We start from the raw sequence: 27,647 nt of genomic DNA on the forward strand, positions 1-27,647 counted from the left end.
CATTAAGGAACCAACTATAATACCATTAGAAGTTTATGAGCAGCAAAAACCACATTTAGGACCAACTAGACATCAAAACCATATGCATAGTTTCATTTACGGCCAACCAGACATCAAATAGGTCATCTAGTGAAAGCACAATGTCAAAATGACCAGCCATCTAGGAGAAGTAGCAAGGAAGGGTTTTCCAGATGCCCATTAAAACAGCCATATTGGAGGTTAGATTGGCACTATTTTCATTTACGTCCAACTAGACATAAGAAGTCTTTCACTGATATGACGATTCATTCAGGAGAAGTAGTTATACCAAGATTTTCAGGATGGCCACATTGGTGGCCTTATAGGATGTCTGTACAGCACCATAATTCTCATTCAGGACCTGCTAGACATCAACATAAGTATTTTGTACACATGTTGACACGCTGACACAATTATCCATTCAGAAGTAGCGATAAAAAGTTTCTTAATATGGCTACTGTGGCAACCACACTGTATGTGTGAGTGGCACCATCTTGTTTTTTCTTCCAGATATTTTCACACAAATATCATATTTAAAGATAACATGAATTCATACAAGATCTTGTCGGTTTATTTCATAACAGATTTTTCCCTCATATTAATATAATCTTTTGAAAACATTTATACATTATAGTTCTAGAAATTTTTCATGCTCTCAGAAACTATTAAAATCACAGCAGAAAGTGTTATGTTATATCTTTATTCAGCACTGAAAAATATTTATGAACTCTTAAAGTTTTTTCCCCTATATTAACTTAATTTAATGAAGATTTTCAGACTATAACCTTTCCATTGGATTTATTTTTTCAAACATGGCGTAAAAAGTATGTTATAGTAACCAATTTTTACATTGCCTTCACCATTGCAGAAATCTCTATAATCAATTTCCTAGTAAAGAAAAGCCAAGAAAATAAATGGACAGTTAATATTCACTTCAGGATCACAGACCTGAGGCAAATATGTCATTGTTAAATCAAACATTTTTATTGTGTTTCCTTAGACCTAAATATATATATATACTTGCTGTTACTCTAAACGAAGGCTGGTGATCCAGTTGATAACCTTTTGGGGGTCTTAAGGATGTCTTTAAAATTAATGCCTTAAAAATGTTGAGATCTTATATTAAAAATGACAATTTGAGCCTTGCAGATTCATGTCCACAGGTGCCCAAATAAAAAAAAAAGGGGGGGGGGGGTGCAAGGGGCAAGCTTGTTGGTGTGTTATAAAATAACTGACTTATCATCGGTGTGCTGACAGGTGATGTGTAATTAAATCACTGTTGTAATATTAATAATGAGTGAGTCTGCACAAAGGAATTTCATACAGCTAAACTAGCTCAACAACTAGAGGCAATTAAGAAATATATCCACATTCGTGATTCTGTCAAATGGCAGATACAACAGCATCAGGAAGCTCAAGTGGCATTTACAGAAGGTAAAGAGCCGCTATACTTGTTATCTTTTTAGGGATGTGCTTGGATTTTGCCCTCAAGCTGGAGCAGTCATAGGATATATAATAAATCGCCACGGTCGGAATTTATCCCCAAGCTGGGGTAATCGATGGGTAAAGTCTTATCCACAGTCGGGGTTTTATTCAAGCTTCAGGTGCAAGTTTTTGTGCATCTCCATGCCCTTGCATAAAACACAGTTACACGTTTTTTTATATAGATATTTTTCAGTTGTAGACAGGAATAATAAGTATTTGCGAGTGTTTGAAATGAATGGGTTCATTATGAATTGAGTGGCACTACATTTCAAAAGCAAAATTGGATTGAAATGCAAGAACTGTAGTACGGAATTAGTGTTGGTTCTGGATCGTAGAATGGAATTGTGTGTGTGTGATTGGATTTTTAACGTAGCTTGAATAATTTTTCAGTCATATTGCTACGATGTCTGCAGTGTGGCAGTTTATAGTGATGTATAGCACTGGGGCATCATGCTGCAAACATGTAGTATGATGTTGCACCCAGTCACATTATCCTGACACCAGGCCGATCAGTCCTAACACTAACCTCTTAATGCTGAGCGTCTAGCAAGGTAGCTGTTAATACCATTTTTGTAAGTCTTTGGTATGACTTGGCTGGGGTTTGAACCCATGACCTCCCGCTTCTGAGGCAGACGCTCTAACCACTAGGACACCGGAGTGGTCAGAATGGAATTGTAACAATTACAATGGAAGCAATTTGTATTATGCTTGTTGGGGCATTCCTCACTGATGGCTGTCAGTGACATCATCATGGGAATGTGTAACAGCCACATTTTGTAAGAACAAGGTGTCGTTGGTGAACAATACAGACACTTTTCTGCCATTTCCACTGGCATCATCTCATATGATGTTATTTAAAAAAACTTCCTACAACATACTCACAACATATAAAACCTATATGCAAATCTGATGAAAGCTGCTTGTGTTTCTGAAACACATATTCCATACTGGTGGCAAGAATGTCCAAATCTACATTACAAAAATGAAAACATTACCATCCATCTAGGAGTTGCAAATGTATGAAATCCTCTTGTTGGGTAGTTTTACTAACAGGCTTTACAGCAGGGCCTTCCATTAGATTTAAATGTGGCAGGTATAATTCATTTTTTTTTTAAAGTAGCATGGTGTAAAGTAAAAGTAGATGGGCTGATAAGGAATCCACTGAATTTACAGACTAAAGGTTCAGACATTTGTTTTTAAGAGAAAAATGAAAGAAGGAAACAATACAACAGATATTTTAATATGACTTTAATGTTTATTTTCTAGATTTAATTAAGATTATGAATCAGAATCAGTCTCCAACTCCACTGTAAAGTTTATCTATTACTTCTTCTGCTCAGGCACCTGCAAATTAAAACAAAATTGTAATGCTTAAATAAAGTCATATCATCTCAGCACTAGTTACATATGCAGAAGTCATGTTAATCAGCATTATAAAAATGTATGAAATTTTCTTCACTGCACTTGTGCTTCCCTTACTATCGTTAAGCCATGATACAAGATAACTTTGCACTTACTTGTCATTTCTGGCAAGTGGATGGTGCAATCAATTTGCACAAAGATGAATTTATTTCATCCAAATATTTCATGTGAATAAAAATTCCAAATGGAGGCACTTGTCCGATCAGACAAGATATATGCATATTGTAGTTAGCTGGACTCTAGCTCTGATAGTCCTGGGCAATAGGATAAGCTGATTTTGTTATCAGTTTAGAAATGCATCCGCTTTGCAAATACTATGCTTTAAAAGACGAAACTGAATCCAATATTGATGAAATAAGAGTCATTTGGATTACCTTGTTTTTTATCATTCTGCGTTGGTTGGGTGCATATTTGAGGGTCTCTGATACGGTCTCTTCCATTCCATTTGCCTTTGCTTTGCCATTAGTTTTCAAGCAGGCTTCTGCAAGAGGAATACAATGTTTTAAAATAAGTTTCACAACAAAGGATGCATTGCATTTTTCTAAATGCCAGCAATAATCAATGGAATATTTTTAAAACATGTACTTTGAAATGTGTCTCAAGTTACTTTATCAATTCATTTAAAAATCTCTGGCAAGTCACATGAAAAACACAATTTAAATCAAGCCATACTTACTTATCAAAACCTGACATATCACAAGCTCTTGAAATGCTTTTTTCCCTTTACGTCCCTTTGGACTCTTTTTGTTTTAAGCTTTTTCATCATCCTGCAGACACTATCCCCAATTGTAAACCTGCCAAGGGAGCTCAAGTAGCATATCTGAAAATAATAATAATAATAATATTACTATTTTTTGATTTTGATATTATTATTAGTAGTAGTATTTCATGATCGATGTGACAAAATATGCTTGTATATAGTTATTTTTTGCCATGGTTTTGCAAGCAAATTTAATTTCTCTAACTTGAAAAAAATTTGATAACATTAACTATGCAACACAATGTACTAATAGCAATTATAAACCAAATTAACCACCGTGAATCTATTAACTTCATAAATGACATTCACTCAAGGATTGAATTAAAGTAGCCACATAATATGTAATAGTGTATATGTAGTAAAATACCTGTTACATGTTCATCTCTAAACATGTTTTGGCCTACATCCGTAAGACAAAACAGCCGACCACTACATGTTCACCCCACCCCCAAAAATAATTATACAGGCACTGCAGAACTTGCATAATGCATACTGAGGTTCACAACAGCAAATAAAGGTTATAACAGTTTTTTAAACAGAAAATAAAGCCCCAATTTACTATCTTCTTGGAGAGTTTGGGATTCTCCTCCAACCTCTGGCAAAGGCCCTCTAGTTCCTCCACTGAATCACATGGCATTGCAAGAATTTCTTCTCTATATTCTGTGTCTGGGCCTTGTGTATGAACTTGGAGGGCCAGCTGCTCCAACAAATTCTCAATATTTGTGTCCAGTTTCATAAGTACATTGAACTGGAAATCTGTAACAGATTTGTGATGAAATTAGTTTTGAAAGATCAAGATCATTATTATAAACTCCTTAAAAAGATCTGTACAGTGAACATGGGTTTAACAATGAAATATATTTATGAAATGAAATACATGGTTTTTGTACAGTTTATATGAAAACTTTTCCCTATAATCCTTTATTTTTTTATTCCCTGGATATGTTGTTTCACTGCTGGTGTCTGCTGTAAAGTCTGCATTCAATGTAGATGGTTTAGGCGTCTGACTTACACAAGACAATGGTATACATCAGAAAGAAAAATAAAAAAACCAATGCAATGATGAACAGTCGACACATCAATGAAAAACAATTCATTGTTTATTTGCACAAATAAGTCTTGAACAGTATGTTTTATGACCTATAATTTAATTAATTAACATCTCACAATGTTCTGAAATAACAGTATCTAAGCTACAAGAGCTTGTGCTTTCATGTCATAATCTTCCATTTCGCAAACAAATTTTGATGTTGAATCAATGTATATGACCTTAGCATTGAACACTAACATTCAAAATGTCTACAAGATGACAAGACTATTATCAACTGAAGTGACAACAAACCAATGAGTTTTACGTGCACTGAACATAAGCATTTTTAAATGCTACAAAATGTGTTTTTAGTGTATGGCCACAAATTACCCAACATTTTGTCAAACATAAAACAGTTCTACTACCTTAGATGAGAATTAAATTCATAAATACAGTGTATAATTGACCTACTCGTATTTAGAGAGCTGTAAATGAAATAAGAGATTATATAAAAGTCAACACCTGTAGTATTTGTTTCATTATTCTATAATGTACATTTTTTTCCATCCTCAATACTTACTACTTGCAGAGGAACTGGCAGAGAGAAATCTTTATATTCTCCACTCCAGAGTGGATGGGGATGGTGATGGTGTTGACCTTCTGGATGCAGCTAAGAGTATAAAGATTATCACTACTCCTTAATTGCAGTAAAAAAGAAACAAAGAAATCAGACTGGATTTTTTGGCATGTAAACAAAATGCATACTGGTTGCAATGACCACTGTATATAAAGCAGTGATACAATATATCACAAAATGCATTCTTTTTTAACAAAACATCTAATCTCATATATACAGCATCATGAGTAAGTAAGTATTCTTAAACACATCTTGTTAAACAGACAGAAAAATGATGAAATTTATACATACTTTTGATAAAGAATTTCCAATTGTGGCATGGTATAAAAGCAATTGATAAAAAATAAAAAGAGACCAGATAAACTAAATAGAACATACCAGCAGGATAAGAGGAAATCTTGGAGTCTGCAAAATACTCTCCATTTCAGGAGGTTTTGGATGAGATGGCTGACCAGAAAGGTTTCCACTTGAGATTTTCATCTTTAAATAATCATCCTAGAGTGCACCAAAGTCATGTGAACTTGATCCAATTCCAACATTACTGCTACTTGAGTGCTTAGATCCAGTATTGCCTTCACTAACTGATGTTATTAATACCTCTCTCTCATCAATATAATTTCCATCATTTTTCAAAACTCCCATTGTAAAACCTCTGCTGAAGAAACTAACACTACACCATAAGGATTTAAAGAACTACTGCCCGGTTTCTAATCTCCAATTCATATAAAAAATCTTACAAAAGGTTGTTCAATCCCAGCTTGCATCTTGTCTGAATTCAAACAGTCTTTTTAGCAATGTACAATCTGCATATCGCCCTTGCCACAGGACACAAATTGTGTCTGCAAATAGATTACACTCCAGCCCAGTTGATCTATGTTGTGGTGTTGCACAGGGGTCTGTTCTTGGACCTGTTCTCTACACTCTACACACTCAGCTGCTCTCAAGTGTCATAGATCATCATCCAGTGTCTCACCAATTGTACACTGATGACACCCAAATATACAAATCTAGCCACCCAACTGAAGTTGATGCTGCCATCCAAGGTGTAGAGATGTGCATTTCTGATGTGAAATCATGGATGACTTGTAACAAGCTGCAGATGAATGATGATAAAACTGAGGCCATTCTGATTACAACACAAAGACTTTCTCATTCACATCCTTTACCTCACACAATAAATATCAGCAACACCAACATTAAATTCACACAATCAGTACAAAACCTATGTGTTACTCTGGACAGTACTCTCACACTGCACCAACATGTCATGAACATATGCAAGGCTGCATATCTTGAGCTGAGACGCATCAGCTCCATTCTCAGATATCTTTCAGTTGATGCCACTAAAACACTTGTGTGTTCATTACTACTTTCAAGACTGGACTATGGTAACTCAATTCTGTCTGGTTCATCTTAATATCTACTGCAAAGACTTCAAAAAGTTCAAAACATAGCTGCTTGGATCATACTTAGAGTACCACAATCAGAGTACACCTCCCCGCTGCTCTGTACCCAACACTGGCTATCCATTCGATCCAGAATCAAACACAACATAAGTTCTCTGTGCTACGTTTCACTGACAGACTCTAGTCCAACATACCTATCCGACCTCACCTATGTGTACACACAAGCAAGATACTTACACTCCTCTTCCGACAATCATATACTCATTATTCTCACTATGAAAACAAAGTCACATGGACAGCATTCTTTTGCATACCAGGGCCCAGCAACATGGAATGAATTGCCCACTGAACTTAGACACAAAGACGCAGTGATCCCATTCAAGAGTGCTCTCAAAACTACTTATTCTGACTACAAAAACAAACTTAATGACTTAATAATGTTAACTACCTTAAATATTCTCAGCATGTTTTTTATGTTTTCTAATTTCATGGTGTTTGTTTTTGTAATCATATCATTGTGTATGTTTTTATGTTGTCTAATGTTGCAAAGCGCTTAGAGCTTCTAAAGATTAGGCGCTATACAAAGTCCTCATTATTATTATTATTATATTTAGCTTGGATGAATATTTTTTAAATCAGTGGCCATAACTAAAAAATGGGATTTTGTTTTATGATCATAAAAGTATGTTGGACACCATCCACGATGTACAATGCTGTCTGACATTTCTATGCACCTAAGGTTTCCATCTCAAATATTAAAGCAAAATGCATACCGAATTTGACAGATTGACGAAAATAAAAAAAAGCAATGCTTACCATTTGAAAAGAGGCAATTGTCACTAGAATATTCTATTCAAAATGATATTAATTTTGGACACAGGGGATACCACCCCCATGTTTTCCTGACTCGTGATATGTCGGCCTATTCTGTGCACAGCTTTAAAAGATGTAATGTTTATCCATCGAGCTATAGAAATGAAATACATTTACTGTAGACTGTTTCTGTCAGCAGTTAAGTTGAGTAATTAGGTCAGGTTTATAGCTAGTTTACAAAATTCAATGTAGAATGCCAATAAATGACAAGATATATTTTTGCAAACTAAAGTGATCTTGAAAAAAGATTAGTAAAGTTTAACATTTTATAAAAAATAAGCTATTATGTGGAAAAGAAACAACAATGAAATAGGATGCAATGTGTTTACGTCTAGTTTTGGAAGGTACCGTCTCTAAGGTACCGTCATAATTGTACCGTAGTTTAATGGGTGGAAAGGCCATTGAAAGGTAAGGGCAGTGCGGAGACCATCGAGTATGTTCCAGAATAGCTGAATCTTTGTAGATACATAGATCCATTCGTAACTTCAGTCCACAAGCGAAACACTGTACTTCGTATCCCAATCCTGACTCAGGTCCGAAGTAGACAAATCCTGTTCTAGCTAAAACATACGAAGAAGGTAATCCTTCCCTATCCGTAGGCCATTTCTGAAATGTGTCCAATCGACGGGCACAATCACAATAGTCAGGTAAGAAGACTGGAAAATGGTAGGGTTTGAACTTGGAGTTCTCACTGGATTTCTCACTCGATTCTTGCTGTGGCGAAGTCATCCTTCTGGTGGGTGGCTATCCTCTTACAACCAATGTTTTATACCGACATGTCCATACGGCAAAGTAAAGTGGGTGGGAAGCCGCACTCGCTTCTGCTACACGATTTGATAGACTTTTTCCAAGGGTCGACTGACGATGTGGTGTGTGGGTAAACGTACAATCTTGTTGGGTTGATAGGTGGTCACTTTCTCTAGACTGCAAGGCTTCTTTCAATACGCCAAAGTTGACCACTCGACTGGTACGATAATTCAGAGTAAGTCCTTTCACTTTACACTTCGTGTGCACTTCTCCTTGTTTGTCCCAGTATTCGTAGCTGTAATTTTTGGGACCGCCACTGACGAAACTTAGAATCTTGTCATCGGGGTGCTTGTCTGTCCAGGCTCCTAAACGGTCTCCTTCGATGTCAGGGTGCTGTTGACTCGGGTGATCGATATAAATGCAACTGTCCATGTCAAAGTACAAGACACGTTCCCCTAACAGTTCTAAAGCTTCGTACAATTTTAAGCGAGCATGAGCTGTCATGTAAGCTGCAATGATGACATTTCCAAAGGGGTCATCTTCTACAAAGTTCAGATCTTCTTCGTAATTCACCAAGATCAAATCCTCACGAACGACGTCCACGTGTTTCATGAATTTGGCTTTGTCGTGAATCATCTGAAAGTAGCGGGAAGGTTCGGTCAAATACTCCGTCTTGGGTAAACATGGTCATTGTGCCATTTTACCCCACAAGCAATTTAACATCACTTTGGCAAACAATCGCCTGCCTTCGTTTTTCTCAATGTGATCTAAAGTAATGCCTTCTTGTGCCCAGAATTTCTCTCTGAATGTCTTTTGGTCTTCGGGAGTGTGACACCAGGACAGATAGCCACTGGCTTCTTGCTCAGTTTCAAAAAGGCATCCATGTAGTCTGCGAAAATGCCTTTCTGCGTGGGGTCACCCTTGTGGAATTATTGTGTCTTGGGAAAGTGGCAAATTTCGTACACTTCTAACAGTTGGTATCCCATGTTCAGAGCTTTGAACAATTCTACGCTGACCCATGTCCCCGTCAAGGCCCGTTCTTCCTGGGTGTGATGACAAGGTTGATCTTGGTTGCACGTTTCAGCACAAGTACGGCACAAAGGAAACATAAGTTTGCCTTGGCAATGGCGAGGTAAGACGGGATGGTATAGGTTCGTGGGAGGCAAAACTTTGCACTTGATCAAGCCTTCGTATTGTCGAATGTTTTTTAGGTCGATGTGTTCGGTGAACAATTGTGGGTGCCCTGCAGGAAAGCAACAATATTTGCACACGTAGGGATACAGTGAACACACGTCCAAGTATTTGATTTCTTCTCCTTTCTCTTCGTCAGCTTGGTACAGCAAACAGGTGGCATTGGTCCTTCCTCCGTACAAACTATCACTTGGGTTCAGGGGGTCCATGAACTGGTAACTTTCCATGAGACGTTTAAACTCGGGATCGGTGTTCAAACGGTGATTGTATTTGTGTTCCCACATTTCCACCACTTGGTATCCTTCCTGTTCTAACTTTAGGCGTCGCTGACAAATGGCCTGGTACAAGTCTTCCATGGTTCGTTGTAAGAACTGATTTTTAGTGCCGCGGTCAGGGTAACAGACGGGACATCCGTGAAATAAGCAACCGTTAAACTCGTACATGATCTTGGGGTTTTCTAAGTCCCAGCCATCGACCGAATGGATTCCGATGATCTTTTCGCCCTGTCCGTTGCGGGCATGCTGAATCCATTTGTCTTCCTTGTCGCACAAGTAATGCAACCAGCATGGGGCTTTGACCGAGTATTGACGTTTGACATAGTTGGTTGTTTGAGGACTGATGACAGCCACAGTGTTTTCAAGCATGAATCGTTGTCGGTAGACTAAGGAACACGCTTTGGCAATGGTGCAAGCCTCTTTTAAATGATCAACCCCTCCGTGTTCCATGAACAGTTCTCGAAATTTTCCACAGCATCGCCGTAAAATGTCCACGTCGGAACGACGATACTTTAGCATTTCTTCCTGAAAGTCGAAAGGGTCGGAGGCGTGAGCCTGGTACCAAGCGTAGAAAGTTTCTCGTTCGGTACGCATGTTGTCAGGGTCGTAATAGTGAGCCTGAGGCAAATGGGGTAGAACGGCGTGTTGATTGGCTTCTGTATTGAAAAAGTGTGGAAAGTACCCTTTAGCCATTTCTGTCATTCCAAACATTTTAGGCATTCGACTCAAAGGCATGGCTAAGTAGCTCATCGAATCTTTAAACTGCACTTGTCCCACTTGCATGAAAATGATTTTGGCTCCGTTCAAAGTGATTTTAGGACGCTCGATGCCACGTTCCGTATAACATCTCAAAAGAAACTGTCCATCGTATCCGGAGAAATTGTGAGCCATCACCGTGGCATGGTGATGACATTCTCCATAATAATGTTTGATGTCCTCTTGGCTCCACGTCTTGTCGATGGGGTCTAAGACCCATTGTGTGAAATCGGCTAGTGTTTCGGTCCTTGAAAGATTTTTTCACGCCCTCCAGGAATCTTACTGCAGTGAGGGCAATAACTCAAGATAGGTTCTTGAATCACTTCTCGCACGCTCGATGAGCCACGCAGAAATTAGGAATGTGAATACCGGTCTCTTGCATGCATTCGAAATCGAAAAAGATGAAATTGCCTTTCTTCTTCTTGTGACCATCCTCTTTCTCTGGTTGGGATTGGTATTTTTGCATGTAGCATTGGTGTTCCAAGTCCACGATGCAGTGACAAATGTGACATTTTTTCTTTCCTGAACATACGTGTGCCTTGGTACTGTTGATACATAGACCTTGTCCACACATTGGGCACAATCTCAGGAGTTGACAAGCACATTTCTTCTGTGAACCTTGCATCTTCAGATGTTGTTGGTAACAGGCAGGGCTGACAAATGTGCGCAGACAAGCAGGACAATGCACTGGTTCTTGCCCTTCGCTCAGACAGGGTTGAGAGGCCAAACATCCTGAGCATTTCGATCCACAATGTTTGTGTTGCTCTCGATTATTATAACCATCATAAGTCACATTTCTCACAGTAATATTTGTATCCCAGGAATCCAGTGATAGTGGTAATGGTATCGAAATGGTCATCATGATGATAGAGGTGAATGTATTTTCCATCCTTAAAGTCTTTCCCTCGAAACAACAGAGACCCGCGCACTTCTTGAGGGTGCACTTTCAAGGTGTATCGTGGAGCTAGGGCATCTTGCAATTTTTGCATCTCAGGAATGCCACAGGATGTGTCTTTGGACAGGCATGCTTGTTGTAACAGAAGTTCTGCTTCATTTCGTTGTTTGGCTCGGTTCGATTTTCGAATGTTCTCCCAGGCTCTTTTCCATTCTACCATGTGTTCTTGTCGGCATAAGTTCATCCCACCACGATGGCTCGGGCTAAACACATGTGGTCTTGAAAATTATTAATTTGGACAAGACTTGTTTTGGTAATGCGAAGGTTGTTGACCAATAAGGTCTTTCTGCATTGTCCGGTCCCTTGAGGAGGAGAGACGTGGGTCATGTCCAGTGTGGCTTTTCCATCGGTGATGTCAAACTGGTCATTAGATTGTTGCACGTGTTGAATCTTGTCCATGACTTTGGAAGTGGTCAATTCTGCAGGGCTGCTAAACTCGATCCAAACAGGGGATTTCAAGCCGTCATGTTGTATGGAAAGTCTCAAGCGATCATCTTCTTTGGGTTGACATTGTCGCTTGAGTGTGGTGAGCAAAGAATCCCACATGTCGGTGATGAACCCTTCTGCTTTCTCTAACAGTACTTCAGACTTGAAATCTTTAAACTTCACTGTGTATTTGTAAGCCGTAGTTCTAAATTTTCTAGAGGGACGCTTTTCCGTCTCTCGAATGTCATAGTACTTTTCAGGCTTGACTAAGGGTGGTAAACTTTGTTTAGAGGGTTTGGATTCTGGTTCACTCATGTCCACTTCAAAATCACTGGCATGAATTTGTGCCAAGACTTCAGCCCTGGTACGAGGCGATAGATCACGTTTCTGCCTCTTACTTTCTTCTTCTTTCTTCTCAAATGAATTGGATCATTTCATCTCGATAGCAAAAAGTCAAATGACTAAAGTTTAAACACCATGGACTAATTTATAGTCATAGCAGACCAGTGTATATAAAGGGTATGTGTCTTGTCCTTTCACTATTCATTTCACTCTCAAACTGAGCACAACGATGGAAGAGACTACCAAGATCGAACGTTTCATCAGAGCTTTGCGAGGGGTCATTAGAAAATTCTCTTCAGACCAGCCGAGGGACTACTCTCCTTCCTTTCAAGATAAAAGTCAAGATACTTGCTATATCTGTCAGAAGAAAGGGCATTGGTCTTCAGAGTGTCCAGACCGTCAAAAAAGAAAAAAAAGGGGTTAGAAGAGACAAAAGTCAAGATACCTGTTATTATTGTCAAGAAAAAGGACATTGGTCACCAGACTGCCCAAAAAAGAAACAAGAGGAGTCAGAAGAAGAGAGGGATTCTTCAGAGGAAGAGGAAGAAGAAGAGGAAGAAAACAGACAGGTGAAGAAAAAGAAACAGGAGAAGAAAAGAAGGGAAGAAAGTGAGGAGGAAGAGGAGGAAAAGACTATGACGGTGAAGAAATTAAAAAAACAGAGAGTGAACAATGAGACAGAATAAGTCTATGAACTTTTTAAAGTGCTCTGTTGTGAATTGTGAATTGTAAATATTTATAAAAGAATAAATTAATTATAAAAGGTAAGTGTCTTTGGGTTTTGATTTTAAAATAAGAACCTACACTCACGCACACTCATACACAGACAGGTACTATTGGGTAAAATGTTTTTTTTTAGTTATTGGCAATTGAAAGTCCATCTCTTTTCGAGAGACGTGGATGGCCCTGAAAAGGGCCTTTTTTGGTGTAAGGGGTGAGTTTAAACAATCAACTTTAACTGTCTTAAGCCTTTGCCATGGCCAAGGCCTACTTCTGGACTGCGTACTGTTGATGATGATTTCGTTGAAATCACTAAGGGTGGTGCAGTAGGCGTAGTCACAGGGTTGGAGTGTTTAGCTTGGGAAGGTCGTATTCTCTTCGGCCGTAATAAAGAAGTCTGATACATTTGTTTCAGACTTCTTAACTCCACTAAAATGTCTAACAGTACCGTGACCGTTTGATTTTGACACCCTTGTTTCTTTGCTGCTGCTTCTTCTTCTTCTTGTTTTTTTCTTACCTCTTCTTCTTGCTGCTGTTGCTGTAGGAGAAAAGCTTGTTCCGCTTCCTTTTGCTGTTGTATAAATTTCTCCAATTCTTCTTTCTGTCTCTAAAATTTTTCATGTGCGGTAATGAAGGAGAAGGTGACGAAGGTTCAGGAACAAATTCTTGCAAGGTAAAAAAATCCACAAAATCCCAATTCACCTCTTCTGAAAGTAAGTCTGGGTTCCCTTGGGTGGTCTCCACCATCAGTGCACCCAAACTGATCGTTTTCTGAGTTTCCGTCATGTTGAAAAACTGTCGCTTAGATTGACTGCGCACAGGCGCTAGCGAATCTATATAGACTATGTGACGTCACAGACTGCTCTCTTCGGATTGGACGTGGGCTGACTGAATTTTGTAACGCGTGTTTGGATTGGTCAACAAACTCAATCCGTTTCAATCCTTCCTCCCCCTATAAATAAGTACAGTTCACTGCATTCCTTCACCTGTTACTCAGCACCCCAACATGTGGACCGACGTACAATCTTCAACGCTTGTGTCTTCGATGATGTTCCGGACGGACATATCAATGTATGTCCGATCCAACTGGACAGTTATCCACAGGACAGACACCAGCCTGTGGATGCGAAGAATCTTATATGGAGCATCAAGGATGCCTCAAAAGAGTCTTAATCTATGGTCCTGCAGTCAGGCGCAGCCTAAGGTCAAGAAGAAGATGTCACAGATGCCCTTTATGTTAAGGGTATATTAACATAAAACCAAAGGCCCTTTTCAGGGCCATTCCTATCTCTCGAAAAGATCTTGACTTTCAATTGCCTACCCCTTTTTTATTTTTTTGTTTAAAAAAATAATAAAAAAATAGAGACCCCTCCCTGTTTCAATTTTCGCCTGTTCCATTTTCATAGACCCATCAGGTCGGGACCTTATTAAAATAGGGTCCCGACCCTGTTCCATTTCCCTTAGTCCCAAGACAGTCCCACGATTTATTCCCCATGTTCAATTTCCCTTGTCCTTAGAGTGAATAGTTTTTTTTCTTTCTCCCATGTTAAATTCCCCTTGTCCCTAGAATGGATATTTTTTTTTCTCCCATGTTAAATTACATAGTCCCCAGAGTGGATGTACCCTTTTTAACATGGAAGTTCCCTAGTCCCTAGACCGTCCCTATTCACTACTACCATTGTCATTACCAGCCTGAAACCCAATTTAATGCCATTTGTATAAATTCATTTCAAATAAATATTATGATATAGTTGAAGTGTAAAGTCAAGCAAGTATTCTGTTTGCAGATTTTACATTTTAGATATTATAGTAAAGTCATATTTTCTCTTGTTTAGTAAACTTTATTGCAACTGGTTCCAAAATAGTAAATCTTATTTAATGTTCATTCACCAGAATAGGTATTAATACAATCCCGAATTAACTGTATGGTACTAAAATATACCCTGATCTTGTGTGAGATTGTAATATACAGAACTATACCTCAAGACAACAATAATATATTGAATTTATATTGTATCAAGACTGTCATGGTTATGAACTCCAACTTTATTCAGGTTTTTTCATAATAAATGATCATCTTGTGCTATGGTTGAAAAGAAATCAAAGTTCAGTTTAACTCCATTCTCTCCACATTTGTCAGTTGTTAAGAGTCATACTCATCCTCAGTGTTATAGTAAAATGTAATCTTATTTGGATCAATCTTGGTGGTGTAATATATGAATGGAGAAAGAATATTATCATCCAGATTAAAATATGTTTTATTCAGACTCTACTAAAATTTTTAGTTGGATATGGCTTACGGAGCCTGATGTGTACGAACAAAGCAATGTGTACCATGACCTTTTTCATTTAACATTTTAAACTCCTGCAGAAGAAAGAGATTTTTTAGATCCATTAAACTGTATTAACAAAAACATTTCTTCAGTATGATTTTCATTTACTTAGTATTGACAAAACTCATATTTTAAAGTTGTTGTTTTTTTGTGTTTGGTTTGGCCTTTTATGGTAAACCAACACAAGTAAGTTATTTAGTGCCAAGGCACTTTAAGTATAGTGCCTTGCCCAAGGACACACCATGGTAGCTAACCCAGGTTGGTCTGATGGTAGAATTTGAACCTACCTTATTTCACAGGTCCAGAAAGCTAACCACTGAGCCACTACAGCTCCCCATCTTATAGTGGAATGCTGGTATACTTTATGATCAAGAAGGATGGGTTGGGGTATGCATGTTGCATCTGAAAAAAGTGATGGAATTTTTGTTTACATAATATTTTAGTCATACAATATGAATCATTTTCTATAGATTTAAGATGTATCAGATCAAGTTAAGAAAAATCATATATTCTGTTTCCTGGGAATGTGCTAAAATTCACTGTTATTGATTTTTTGGTAGTAAGCTTACTTGGTATTTTTTTCTTTTTAACTTGAATACCTAATTTGTTAACATCCTATTCTAAATCTTCATAGTTCTGTCTATTAAGTGACAACTGTTGATACATGTAGGGAAGTTTTTGTTTAGGTGGCGCTCACCAGATAATATGTACTTTTGAGAGAGTGACGTATGTAAGGTGAAGTAGTTCGCATTTAAAACATGCACAGTGGAGAGAATGTTTGCATACCTCTATGCTACATTAATGTAATGTGGATGATATTTCTTTTGGATATTGTACTTTTGGAAATTTTACATGATTTAAGCACACTGCTAACTAAAATGACTGCTCCCTTGTGTTAAAAAATCAGTCTGAATTAGTCTAAAGTACACTATACATAGCAGCTATTAAAATAGGGAAAATGAATTTTGCCAGACTAGACAATACCAGCTTCTGAAAGTGCAATGAATGAATTACCAAATATATAAAATATAAAAAAAGTTATCGGCTCTTTTTTATACAAATGACCTCTGAAGTTCAGGAAGAGAAAATGACCAAGTAGAGCTAGCACTTTTTTGAAAGGTGCACATTTGAAGTAAGGCCAAGCTGTATACTCTATAACCCATAGTACACCCATCAATCATACACCAGAATAAAGGGAATTAAAGGTTCTTTGCATTATACCTAAGATATACAAGGTCTTTTTTAAATAGCCAGTATAACCAGTGAGGAAAGCCGGGGACATTCTTTTTCTTTAAATTCCTAACCCTATGCAAAATGCGAAACTGTATAACGCCACCTTAAAGAAAATAAAAAAATGTTTGCAATTATTTTTTTTTATTTTCATATAATTATGCATGATGTTCTGAATAAAATGGTACATTCATATTGCATTTAAGCATGAAAATAAGCTAATTATGATCAGTTTTCTCTTGCTTACATAATTTGCCATGAGGTATGTTTGTGTGAGTAGTGACCTTAATTATGGGGAAATTAGAAGACTTAGAATATAGGAATAGAGTCAACTTAAATTTAAAACTGTTGCAATAAGTGACAGAAATATATGTTGAAAATGTTTCTTTTCATTTATTTGCAATGAAATAAAAAAATAAATGAAGAGAAAGTGAATTCGCTTCTTCCATATTAAACAATAGGCAAATATTTTACATTTTGACCTTTGACCTTTATGAAGCTGATGAGTTACCTCCCTTTTCTAATTGTAAAATTCATTGTTGATATCTCAGAAATAATTCTGGCTAGTTTCATGTTCCTGTCATTCAGCATAACATTGGTTGCTATGTTTACAAAATGTAATGTGCATTCTTAAAATAGCTCACTTTTATCATGGGGAGGGGGAGGCTGGACTTGTTAGAGACTCTGACACTCATAAATACTGTTCTGTGGGGAAAAAAGCAGGAGAATTATTCATAAGGATTGTTTTGATGCTTGCGACTTAAATGTTTCAGCCATATAAACATAATTAAATCATAAAAAAAAATACCTACATCTTCTTTATAGAAAATAAAAAAATGTTTGCAATTATTTTTTTTTATTTTCATATAATTATGCATGATGTTCTGAATAAAATGGTACATTCATATTGCATTTAAGCATGAAAATAAGCTAATTATGATTATTTTTCTCTTGCTTACGTAATTTGCCATGAGGTATGTTTGTGTGAGTAGTGACCTTAATTATGGGGAAATTAGAAGACTTAGAATATAGGAATAGAGTCAACTTAAATTTAAAACTGTTGTAATAAGTGACAGAAATATATGTTGAAAATGTTTCTTTTCATTTATTTGCAATGAAATAAAAAAATAAATGAAGAGAAAGTGAATTCGCTTCTTCCATATTAAACAATAGGCAAATATTTTACATTTTGACCTTTGACCTTTATGAAGCTGATGAGTTACCTCCCTTTTCTAATTGTAAAATTCATTGTTGATATCTCAGAAATAATTCTGGCTAGTTTCATGTTCCTGTCATTCAGCATAACATTGGTTGCTATGTTTACAAAATGTAATGTGCATTCTTAAAATAGCTCACTTTTATCATCGGGGGGGGAGGCTGGACTTGTTAGAGACACTGACACTCATAAATACTGTTCTGTGGGGAAAAAAGCAGGAGAATTATTCATAAGGATTGTTTTGATGCTTGCGACTTAAATGTTTCAGCCATATAAACATAATTAAATCATAAAAAATAATACCTACATCTTCTTTATAGAAAATAAAAAAATGTTTGCAATTATTTTTTTTTATTTTCATATAATTATGCATGATGTTCTGAATAAAATGGTACATTCATATTGCATTTAAGCATGAAAATAAGCTAATTATGATCATTTTTCTCTTGCTTACATAATTTGCCATGAGGTATGTTTGTGTGAGTACTGACCTTAATTATGGGGAAATTAGAAGACTTAGAATATAGGAATAGAGTCAACTTAAATTTAAAACTGTTGCAATAAGTGACAGAAATATATGTTGAAAATGTTTCTTTTCATTTATTTGCAATGAAATAAAAAAATAAATGAAGAGAAAGTGAATTCGCTTCTTCCATATTAAACAATAGGCAAATATTTTACATTTTGACCTTTGACCTTTATGAAGCTGATGAGTTACCTCCCTTTTCTAATTGTAAAATTCATTGTTGATATCTCAGAAATAATTCTGGCTAGTTTCATGTTCCTGTCATTCAGCATAACATTGGTTGCTATGTTTACAAAATGTAATGTGCATTCTTAAAATAGCTCACTTTTATCATGGGGGGGGGAGGCTGGACTTGTTAGAGACACTGACACTCATAAATACTGTTCTGTGGGGAAAAAAGCAGGAGAATTATTCATAAGGATTGTTTTGATGCTTGCGACTTAAATGTTTCAGCCATATAAACATAATTAAATCATAAAAAATAATACCTACATCTTCTTTATAGAAAATAAAAAAATGTTTGCAATTATTTTTTTTTATTTTCATATAATTATGCATGATGTTCTGAATAAAATGGTACATTCATATTGCATTTAAGCATGAAAATAAGCTAATTATGATCATTTTTCTCTTGCTTACGTAATTTGCCATGAGGTATGTTTGTGTGAGTAGTGACCTTAATTATGGGGAAATTAGAAGACTTAGAATATAGGAATAGAGTCAACTTAAATTTAAAACTGTTGCAATAAGTGACAGAAATATATGTTGAAAATGTTTCTTTTCATTTATTTGCAATGAAATAAAAAAATAAATGAAGAGAAAGTGAATTCGCTTCTTCCATATTAAACAATAGGCAAATATTTTACATTTTGACCTTTGACCTTTATGAAGCTGATGAGTTACCTCCCTTTTCTAATTGTAAAATTCATTGTTGATATCTCAGAAATAATTCTGGCTAGTTTCATGTTCCTGTCATTCAGCATAACATTGGTTGCTATGTTTACAAAATGTAATGTGCATTCTTAAAATAGCTCACTTTTATCATGGGGGGGGGGGAGGCTGGACTTGTTAGAGACTCTGACACTCATAAATACTGTTCTGTGGGGAAAAAAGCAGGAGAATTATTCATAAGGATTGTTTTGATGCTTGCGACTTAAATGTTTCAGCCATATAAACATAATTAAATCATAAAAAATAATACCTACATCTTCTTTATGGTGGCGCTCACCAGATAATATGTACTTTTAAGAGAGTGACGTATGTAAGGTGAAGTAGTTCGCATTTAAAACATGCACAGTGGAGAGAATGTTTGCATACCTCTATGCTACATTAATGTAATGTGGATGATATTTCTTTTGGATACTGTACTTTTGGAAATTTTACATGATTTAAGCACACTGCTAACTAAAATGACTGTTCCCTTGTGTTAAAAAATCAGTCTGAATTAGTCTAAAGTACACTATACATAGCAGCTATTAAAATAGGGAAAATGAATTTTGCCAGACTAGACAATACCAGCTTCTGAAAGTGCAACGAATGAATTACCAAATATATAAAATGTAAAAAAAGTTATCGGCTCTTTTTTATACAAATGACCTCTGAAGTTCAGGAAGTGAAAATGACCAAGTAGAGCTAGCACTTTTCTGAAAGGTGCACATCTGAAGTAAGGCCAAGCTGTATACTCTATAACCCATAGTACACCCATCAATCATACACCAGAATAAAGGGAATTAAAGGTTCTTTGCATTATACCTAAGATATACAAGGTCTTTTTTAAATAGCCAGTATAACCAGTGAGGAAAGCCGGGGACATTCTTTTTCTTTAAATTCCTAACCCTATGCAAAATGCGAAACTGTATAACGCCACCTTAAAGAAAATAAAAAAATGTTTGCAATTATTTTTTTTTATTTTCATATAATTATGCATGATGTTCTGAATAAAATGGTACATTCATATTGCATTTAAGCATGAAAATAAGCTAATTATGATCAGTTTTCTCTTGCTTACATAATTTGCCATGAGGTATGTTTGTGTGAGTAGTGACCTTAATTATGGGGAAATTAGAAGACTTAGAATATAGGAATAGAGTCAACTTAAATTTAAAACTGTTGTAATAAGTGACAGAAATATATGTTGAAAATGTTTCTTTTCATTTATTTGCAATGAAATAAAAAAATAAATGAAGAGAAAGTGAATTCGCTTCTTCCATATTAAACAATAGGCAAATATTTTACATTTTGACCTTTGACCTTTATGAAGCTGATGAGTTACCTCCCTTTTCTAATTGTAAAATTCATTGTTGATATCTCAGAAATAATTCTGGCTAGTTTCATGTTCCTGTCATTCAGCATAACATTGGTTGCTATGTTTACAAAATGTAATGTGCATTCTTAAAATAGCTCACTTTTATCATGGGGGCGGGGAGGCTGGACTTGTTAGAGACTCTGACACTCATAAATACTGTTCTGTGGGGAAAAAAGCAGGAGAATTATTCATAAGGATTGTTTTGATGCTTGCGACTTAAATGTTTCAGCCATATAAACATAATTAAATCATAAAAAATAATACCTACATCTTCTTTATAGAAAATAAAAAAATGTTTGCAATTATTTTTTTTTATTTTCATATAATTATGCATGATGTTCTGAATAAAATGGTACATTCATATTGCATTTAAGCATGAAAATAAGCTAATTATGATCATTTTTCTCTTGCTTACATAATTTGCCATGAGGTATGTTTGTGTGAGTACTGACCTTAATTATGGGGAAATTAGAAGACTTAGAATATAGGAATAGAGTCAACTTAAATTTAAAACTGTTGCAATAAGTGACAGAAATATATGTTGAAAATGTTTCTTTTCATTTATTTGCAATGAAATAAAAAAATAAATGAAGAGAAAGTGAATTCGCTTCTTCCATATTAAACAATAGGCAAATATTTTACATTTTGACCTTTGACCTTTATGAAGCTGATGAGTTACCTCCCTTTTCTAATTGTAAAATTCATTGTTGATATCTCAGAAATAATTCTGGCTACTTTCATGTTCCTGTCATTCAGCATAACATTGGTTGCTATGTTTACAAAATGTAATGTGCATTCTTAAAATAGCACACTTTTATCATGGGGGGGGAGGCTGGACTTGTTAGAGACTCTGACACTCATAAATACTGTTCTGTGGGGAAAAAAGCAGGAGAATTATTCATAAGGATTGTTTTGATGCTTGCGACTTAAATGTTTCAGCCATATAAACATAATTAAATCATAAAAAATAATACCTACATCTTCTTTATGGTGGCGCTCACCAGATAATATGTACTTTTGAGAGAGTGACGTATGTAAGGTGAAGTAGTTCGCATTTAAAACATGCACAGTGGAGAGAATGTTTGCATACCTCTATGCTACATTAATGTAATGTGGATGATATTTCTTTTGGATATTGTACTTTTGGAAATTTTACATGATTTAAGCACACTGCTAACTAAAATGACTGCTCCCTTGTGTTAAAAAATCAGTCTGAATTAGTCTAAAGTACACTATACATAGCAGCTATTAAAATAGGGAAAATGAATTTTGCCAGACTAGACAATACCAGCTTCTGAAAGTGCAATGAATGAATTACCAAATATATAAAATATAAAAAAAGTTATCGGCTCTTTTTTATACAAATGACCTCTGAAGTTCAGGAAGTGAAAATGACCAAGTAGAGCTAGCACTTTTTTGAAAGGTGCACATTTGAAGTAAGGCCAACCTGTATACTCTATAACCCATAGTACACCCATCAATCATACACCAAAATAAAGGGAATTAAAGGTTCTTTGCATTATACCTAAGATATACAAGGTCTTTTTTAAATAGCCAGTATAACCAGTGAGGAAAGCCGAGGACATTCTTTTCCTTTAAATTCCTAACCCTATGCAAAATGCGAAACTGTATAGCGCCACCTTATATCTTTTGATTTTTGTGATTCTGGAAGTTGCAGTATTTGTTGTTGTATTATTAACCATTTCAGTAATTTAATGAATGCAGAGTATACTGCTCTATAAATGAAATTTAAGGGAAAATAATGTAAAAGTATGTTTCACTGCAAATATAAATTGTTTAAAATAATATATCATTTATCATATGACTATTCAATTGTGGTAACTAGTATTCCATCCAATATCTATATATTAAAATATGTCTTTTCATACAACTGGTGATCATTTAGATACAAGTCCAATTGAACATAATCAAATTATCAATGCAGGTGTTTTTATTAGTAGTAGTATTGCAAGTATAAGTGTTAGTATTAAGATTTCATATACAGGTATGATAAGTGTATCATAATGTTTAAATGATGCTCCTTGTTACAACATAAAATATGTTCATTGAAACAAATGGTTCACTGGTAAATTGGCAGCAAAGGTCTTCACTGAATTATGTTGCATAAACTATTTTACAATAAAACATATATGATGCATCTCAATTATGATGAATGTGAGGAGGAGGATTAATAATAATGCAATTTAAGTTATCTTCATAACATAAGTTCTAGCAGATGTGTAATTTTTATGTGGTTCATCATCAGTTTGAAACTGGTCTATGATTTCTGGATCTGGACATATCTGGTCCCCTGCTGTTGTGCTGCTATGGTCTTTACAGTTCATTAGGATATCAGTTACACTTGGTTTACATTTAGAACCCCATGGGATGGAATGCCCAGTTTGAAACTGAGAGAATGGTTAATTATCCATAATATAACTCCTGCAGTTATTATTAGGTTTGATATCAAGGTCTTTCTTTAAAAGCTTTTCAACTCAGGTTCTGTTCTACCATACAGATAAATAAAGTCAAATTCAACGCTTTCAGATTTGTCCAGTTTGTTTCATGTGTTGCGGCAGACAGACTGTATATTGCCACTGTACCATATAAATATCAGTGCTTAGTCTGCTCTCAGTTGCTGTGGTTTGATTAGTTACAAGTGTCATCACATGTGACTAATTATTGACCAATGTAATGAAACTTGTATAATTAGAAGGCTGTATTTAAAAACTCTAAAGATCTTAAATGTGTGCTAGAGGGTAGGGTTAGCAGTTATACTCCCAGTTATGTTTGTGATGAGCAAAAGCAGCTGCACAAATTTGAGCTTTTAGTTTGGTTCTGGTAGGGTCAAAGGATGCAGGTACATTTTACATTCATTTTTTACTAGAAATAGCTATTTTCAATATTTTTCTGTGACAAGGCAACTAAAAGAATCAGTATGTGCCTTATGCATGAATAAAGTTCACTAGTACCATAACAAATTAACATACTTTTCATCACCCCTCTACCATCAAGATTTTTTTATATTTACCTCTGTAGCAGACACAAATAAAAGTCGGCAGCTCATTTGCAGACTAAGTTACGCATATGATCTCCAATGCTCATCTAACTGTGACAGGCAGTCACCAACAAGCCAACCTATTTCCATGCCTAACTCAAAGTAAATCTGAACCACATTATAGATTTAGCTTATGTGTAAATTTATAAATGCTAGGCTTGTGATAATTAGGTTCATGCCTTCTACCTTAAAAATTAGAGGGATGTCAAAATACGAAACTATCCAGTGAGACCTATGATGTTAATTTTAATCCCTATGGGATTTGTGACATAAAAAACCCAAATGCTTTATGTATTAAAAGGTAACTAATGGGGGTAGGATCTGCAGTGAATCAATGGTTAGTATGCTAGACTCCTGATAAAAATGTTTGTGTTAAAATCCTGTTATCAAGTCAACCAGGTTACCTACTGCAATGTACCCTTGCCTTACTCCAATTCCCTCAGTACTCAGTAAACAACTAGTGTTGCTGTACATAACAAAACCAGTCCATATTGATTTTACATATTTTACTAAATCCTGACAAAAATAATTCTCTAAAAAAAGAATGATTAATATGTGATGGTCTCGCATGTAATCAAACTCTTCCAAGCTTTTAATGATATGAACCGATTTATCAATGTTTATCAAATTTGCATGAAAAACTATTTCTTATTTGTCATCAAATATGTTCAATGTTTTGATCATATAAGCATTTCTGCTACATTAGATCAAAATAATCTTTTTGTCAGAAATAGAGCCCTTATAGTATTTGCAAGGTCAACCAATCAGATGCAGAATTTGAGTTTAATATGAATGAATATTTTTTTTTACAAAATTGCTCTTTTGCTATATCTTGATGAGATAAATCTATTCACCAAGTCTGATAAAATTAATGAGAAATAGTTTTAAGAGCAGTAGCAAGAATGGCTAGTGAGATGTAGAACCACCACATTATATGCATAGATTTTGCTTATAGCCTCAGACATACAAGCAAATAATTAAACAAGTCAGATCTAAATTGGATCATAAACACTGTTGTGCAAATCATAAGAAACTCTGCCAATCAGATGCAAGGTCACTTCACTACCATACCTTTATCACACTCATAATAAGCATCATTGTGAAACTTGACTATATAAGCCCAATGGCCAAGCATGATCAAACTTGAATCAGCAGTAGTGGTTATAACCTCATGTATTTGTATGCATCTTCACTTCTTCAATCTAGATCTCATTTATATAAGCATGTATTCTAAGTTTAGTAAAAACTGCACTACATGTATAAATATTGCATGCGGTGGTAACATACTCAGACGAAAGATCACCTTATTATTATTAATGGTTAACACTCATCAAACTTCAAGGACAACTTAATGATTTTAGCCTATATTGTGGAAGTATGGCTTTTAGGCTGGTTAAAAAACTCAACTAATCTTATACATGATCACATGTATATACTTGGATTTTGCTCATTATTAGATTTATCCAAGATGTTGATTTAAGCCCAAAACCAAGTTTTATATAAACAAATTGATCAGAACTATGGACTCCAAAGTAGCTAATTTCTTACTGTTGAAAGACAGAAGGGGATGTGAAATAAATAACACACTCAGGACCATTACATAAACCCACTTAGCCTTTTGACCAGTTGAGATAAAATATCAACAATAATGTTAAATAAGATTGATAAATTATGTTTTCTCACATTACCTCTAGCCCTTTTCAACATGGATGGTATTTTTCTTCCACATATGTCAGCTCTTAATTAGTGGCCCTTTCCCATCATGAATGTTGTATGAGAAACTCTCAGAATTAGGCTTTTTAATTTATATCTGTAGAAGAAAAAAAACTATTGGTCTGCATATATCAATGTCACCATTTCTGTATTAGATTAAAATACCATATGTGTGTGTGTGTGTGTGTGTGTGTGTGTGTGTGTTAATTTTAGAATTTAAGCAAACTTGTCTCCATGTGTTTATTTTAAAACTGATGATGATAACACATAACAGGTTCAATGGATAAAATGTTATTTCTTACTTCTTACAACTGCTCATTATATCTGAATTTACATTCAATGTTTGTTTTAATTAACATATTTGGGATAATGGGCAAATTATTTATTTTGTAGTTTATCATTATATCATTTACCAGTCTTTTATCATTCAAATATGTAAAATATAGTACCATTATACTGACTTCATATTCTATATGATATCTCAGCAATACATATTAAGCAGATAAGTGCAAATAAAAATGTTCAGAATGTAAAATTTACTCCAAGCTCAAAGAAGATCAGCAAAAGATAATATCTAACAAACTACCAAACAAAAAGCGAAGTTAACGCAGTTACCTTTATTATGATGTCTCCAACACCAACGGCACTGTACAGCTACGTCTTCTGAGTTTTACCGTCATCTTGTCTTTCAAACCAGAATTAATTTCTTGAGCTCTTACAAAATGAAGAAACTTTTAAATACTATAATTTAAGCAGCTTCTTTACATGCCATCAGATAAATTATGGCACAGTGTTATGTCTGTCAGCAAAACGCAACTTCACATTTGGACGGCGCGCTGTGTGGGCATCGCCGACACAGCAACTGACATGAATTCTCTATTAGCAGACAATGATTCGGAATAAATCCTTCGCAAATCTAACATTCTCGATTTTTCATAGTTCCACTTTTCATTGTTGCATCTGTTTGATTGTACAATTGCTAATGATGTTCAATGAATCAACTTCAATTCATCTGCTGTCTGAAATCCCGGTTCAGTTGGTATTTTCTTCCGCGCATGATGCCGTGTAAATAAAAGATACGGTCGACATTCAAAGTGGTTTAGGTTAATTTATTATTTTTCTTTATTAAGGTCATTTGCAGAAAGTGTTTCGCTAGGGTGAGAAAAAAAATATAACAAAAAGAAAACTTTCTTTTCCAACGCTAATACTGTATATATTTCAATTTGTGATTGATGCTATAAATAAAAAAAAATGATAATAAAGCATTTTAGCCCGTGGATTCGGCACGGCACTCGTTTTTGTGGGTTTTTTAAAATGTTGTTAGTGTTGTTTTGGGGTTGTTTTTGTGTGTGTACCACACTAAAAAACATACCAGGTATTAGGCCTAACGTAGGAAAAGAAATTATCCTCTATTTATTACTATTCTTACTGTCAAATGACGCAAAAGTGATCAAATTGCTATTAAGATTTTGTTTTGTATAACACTTACCGCTCGTTTTCCTCGAGATAAAGCAGCCACTTCAAAATGATTATAAAATCTGTGACAGATGAAAAACGTGGTTTAAATAATTCGTAATCGCCTGCCTTAAAATACTGTAGGAATTTGCTAATGTATTTCATGGCCCTCGTTTGAATAGATACCAACGATCATGTATATCGACCAAAATTTGTATATTCCTGCCCACAATCATGTATTTTGTATTAAACGGTATATTACACGAGCGCTCTGTGGCAAACTCGCGGGGGGGGGGGGGGGGGGGGTATTTATTATACCCAGAGGCGTAGCTATGATATTTTGCGCCCGGGAACGAACTATAAAATTGGCGCCCCAGCCCCCTCCCCGTTTAATCACATTTTTGAATATTACCCTTGTTTACTTATTATAATGTAACGTTGTAAGCCTCATTTTGGCGCCCCTGTACCTTGGCGCCCGGGGACATATGTACTCCCCTTCCCCCCCCCCCCCCCCCCAGCTACGCCTCTGATTATACCTGCTGTATCAGTTGAGAAATATATTGAACAGATCAGGCCCCAATACTCTCGCTCTGAAAAACATTAAAATAATTATATGCAGAATATCGGTAGGTCTCCCTCTTGCCGAAAATGTCAGCACCATATATATTTTGCAAGTAATGTAATGGGTATAATAACACACACACACACACACACTTTTTTGGGAGTGGGGTGGGGGCAACGGACAGATGCCCCCATTTCCAAAAAAAA

At 35.6% G+C, this 27,647-nt stretch overlaps 1 protein-coding gene across 8 annotated transcripts; it reads right to left on the reverse strand.

The window, feature by feature from the left end:
- Positions 1-2,736: 2,736 nt before the first annotated feature.
- Positions 2,737-27,094, reverse strand: LOC149788779 (uncharacterized). 8 transcript variants are annotated; one of them, XM_089974888.1, is made up of 8 exons: positions 26,040-27,094; positions 25,400-25,521; positions 15,664-15,778; positions 5,296-5,385; positions 4,245-4,441; positions 3,602-3,745; positions 3,300-3,406; positions 2,737-2,847 (listed from the first exon to the last, which is right to left on the reverse strand). In XM_089974888.1, coding segments are annotated over exons 2-5 (225 nt in total). In that variant the 5' UTR covers positions 25,419-25,521; positions 26,040-27,094; the 3' UTR covers positions 2,737-2,847; positions 3,300-3,406; positions 3,602-3,745; positions 4,245-4,440. The 8 variants fall into 8 exon arrangements, with proteins under 8 accessions (XP_089831014.1, XP_089831013.1, XP_089831011.1 ...); XM_089974887.1 differs by having other exon boundaries at positions 5,296-5,412; positions 26,040-27,092; XM_089974885.1 differs by having other exon boundaries at positions 26,040-26,938.
- Positions 27,095-27,647: the final 553 nt, after the last annotated feature.

This window comes from Sinohyriopsis cumingii, chromosome 11 (assembly GCF_028554795.1).
Source record: "Sinohyriopsis cumingii isolate HCF-2022 chromosome 11, ASM2855479v2, whole genome shotgun sequence".
In the NCBI taxonomy this organism is placed as follows: Eukaryota; Metazoa; Mollusca; class Bivalvia; order Unionida; family Unionidae; genus Sinohyriopsis; species Sinohyriopsis cumingii.

Excerpts from the sequence above, each read along its gene's own strand:
- LOC149788779 (XM_089974883.1), bottom strand. The coding sequence starts at position 10,735 with ATGGCTCACAATTTCTCCGGATACGATGGACAGTTTCTTTTGAGATGT.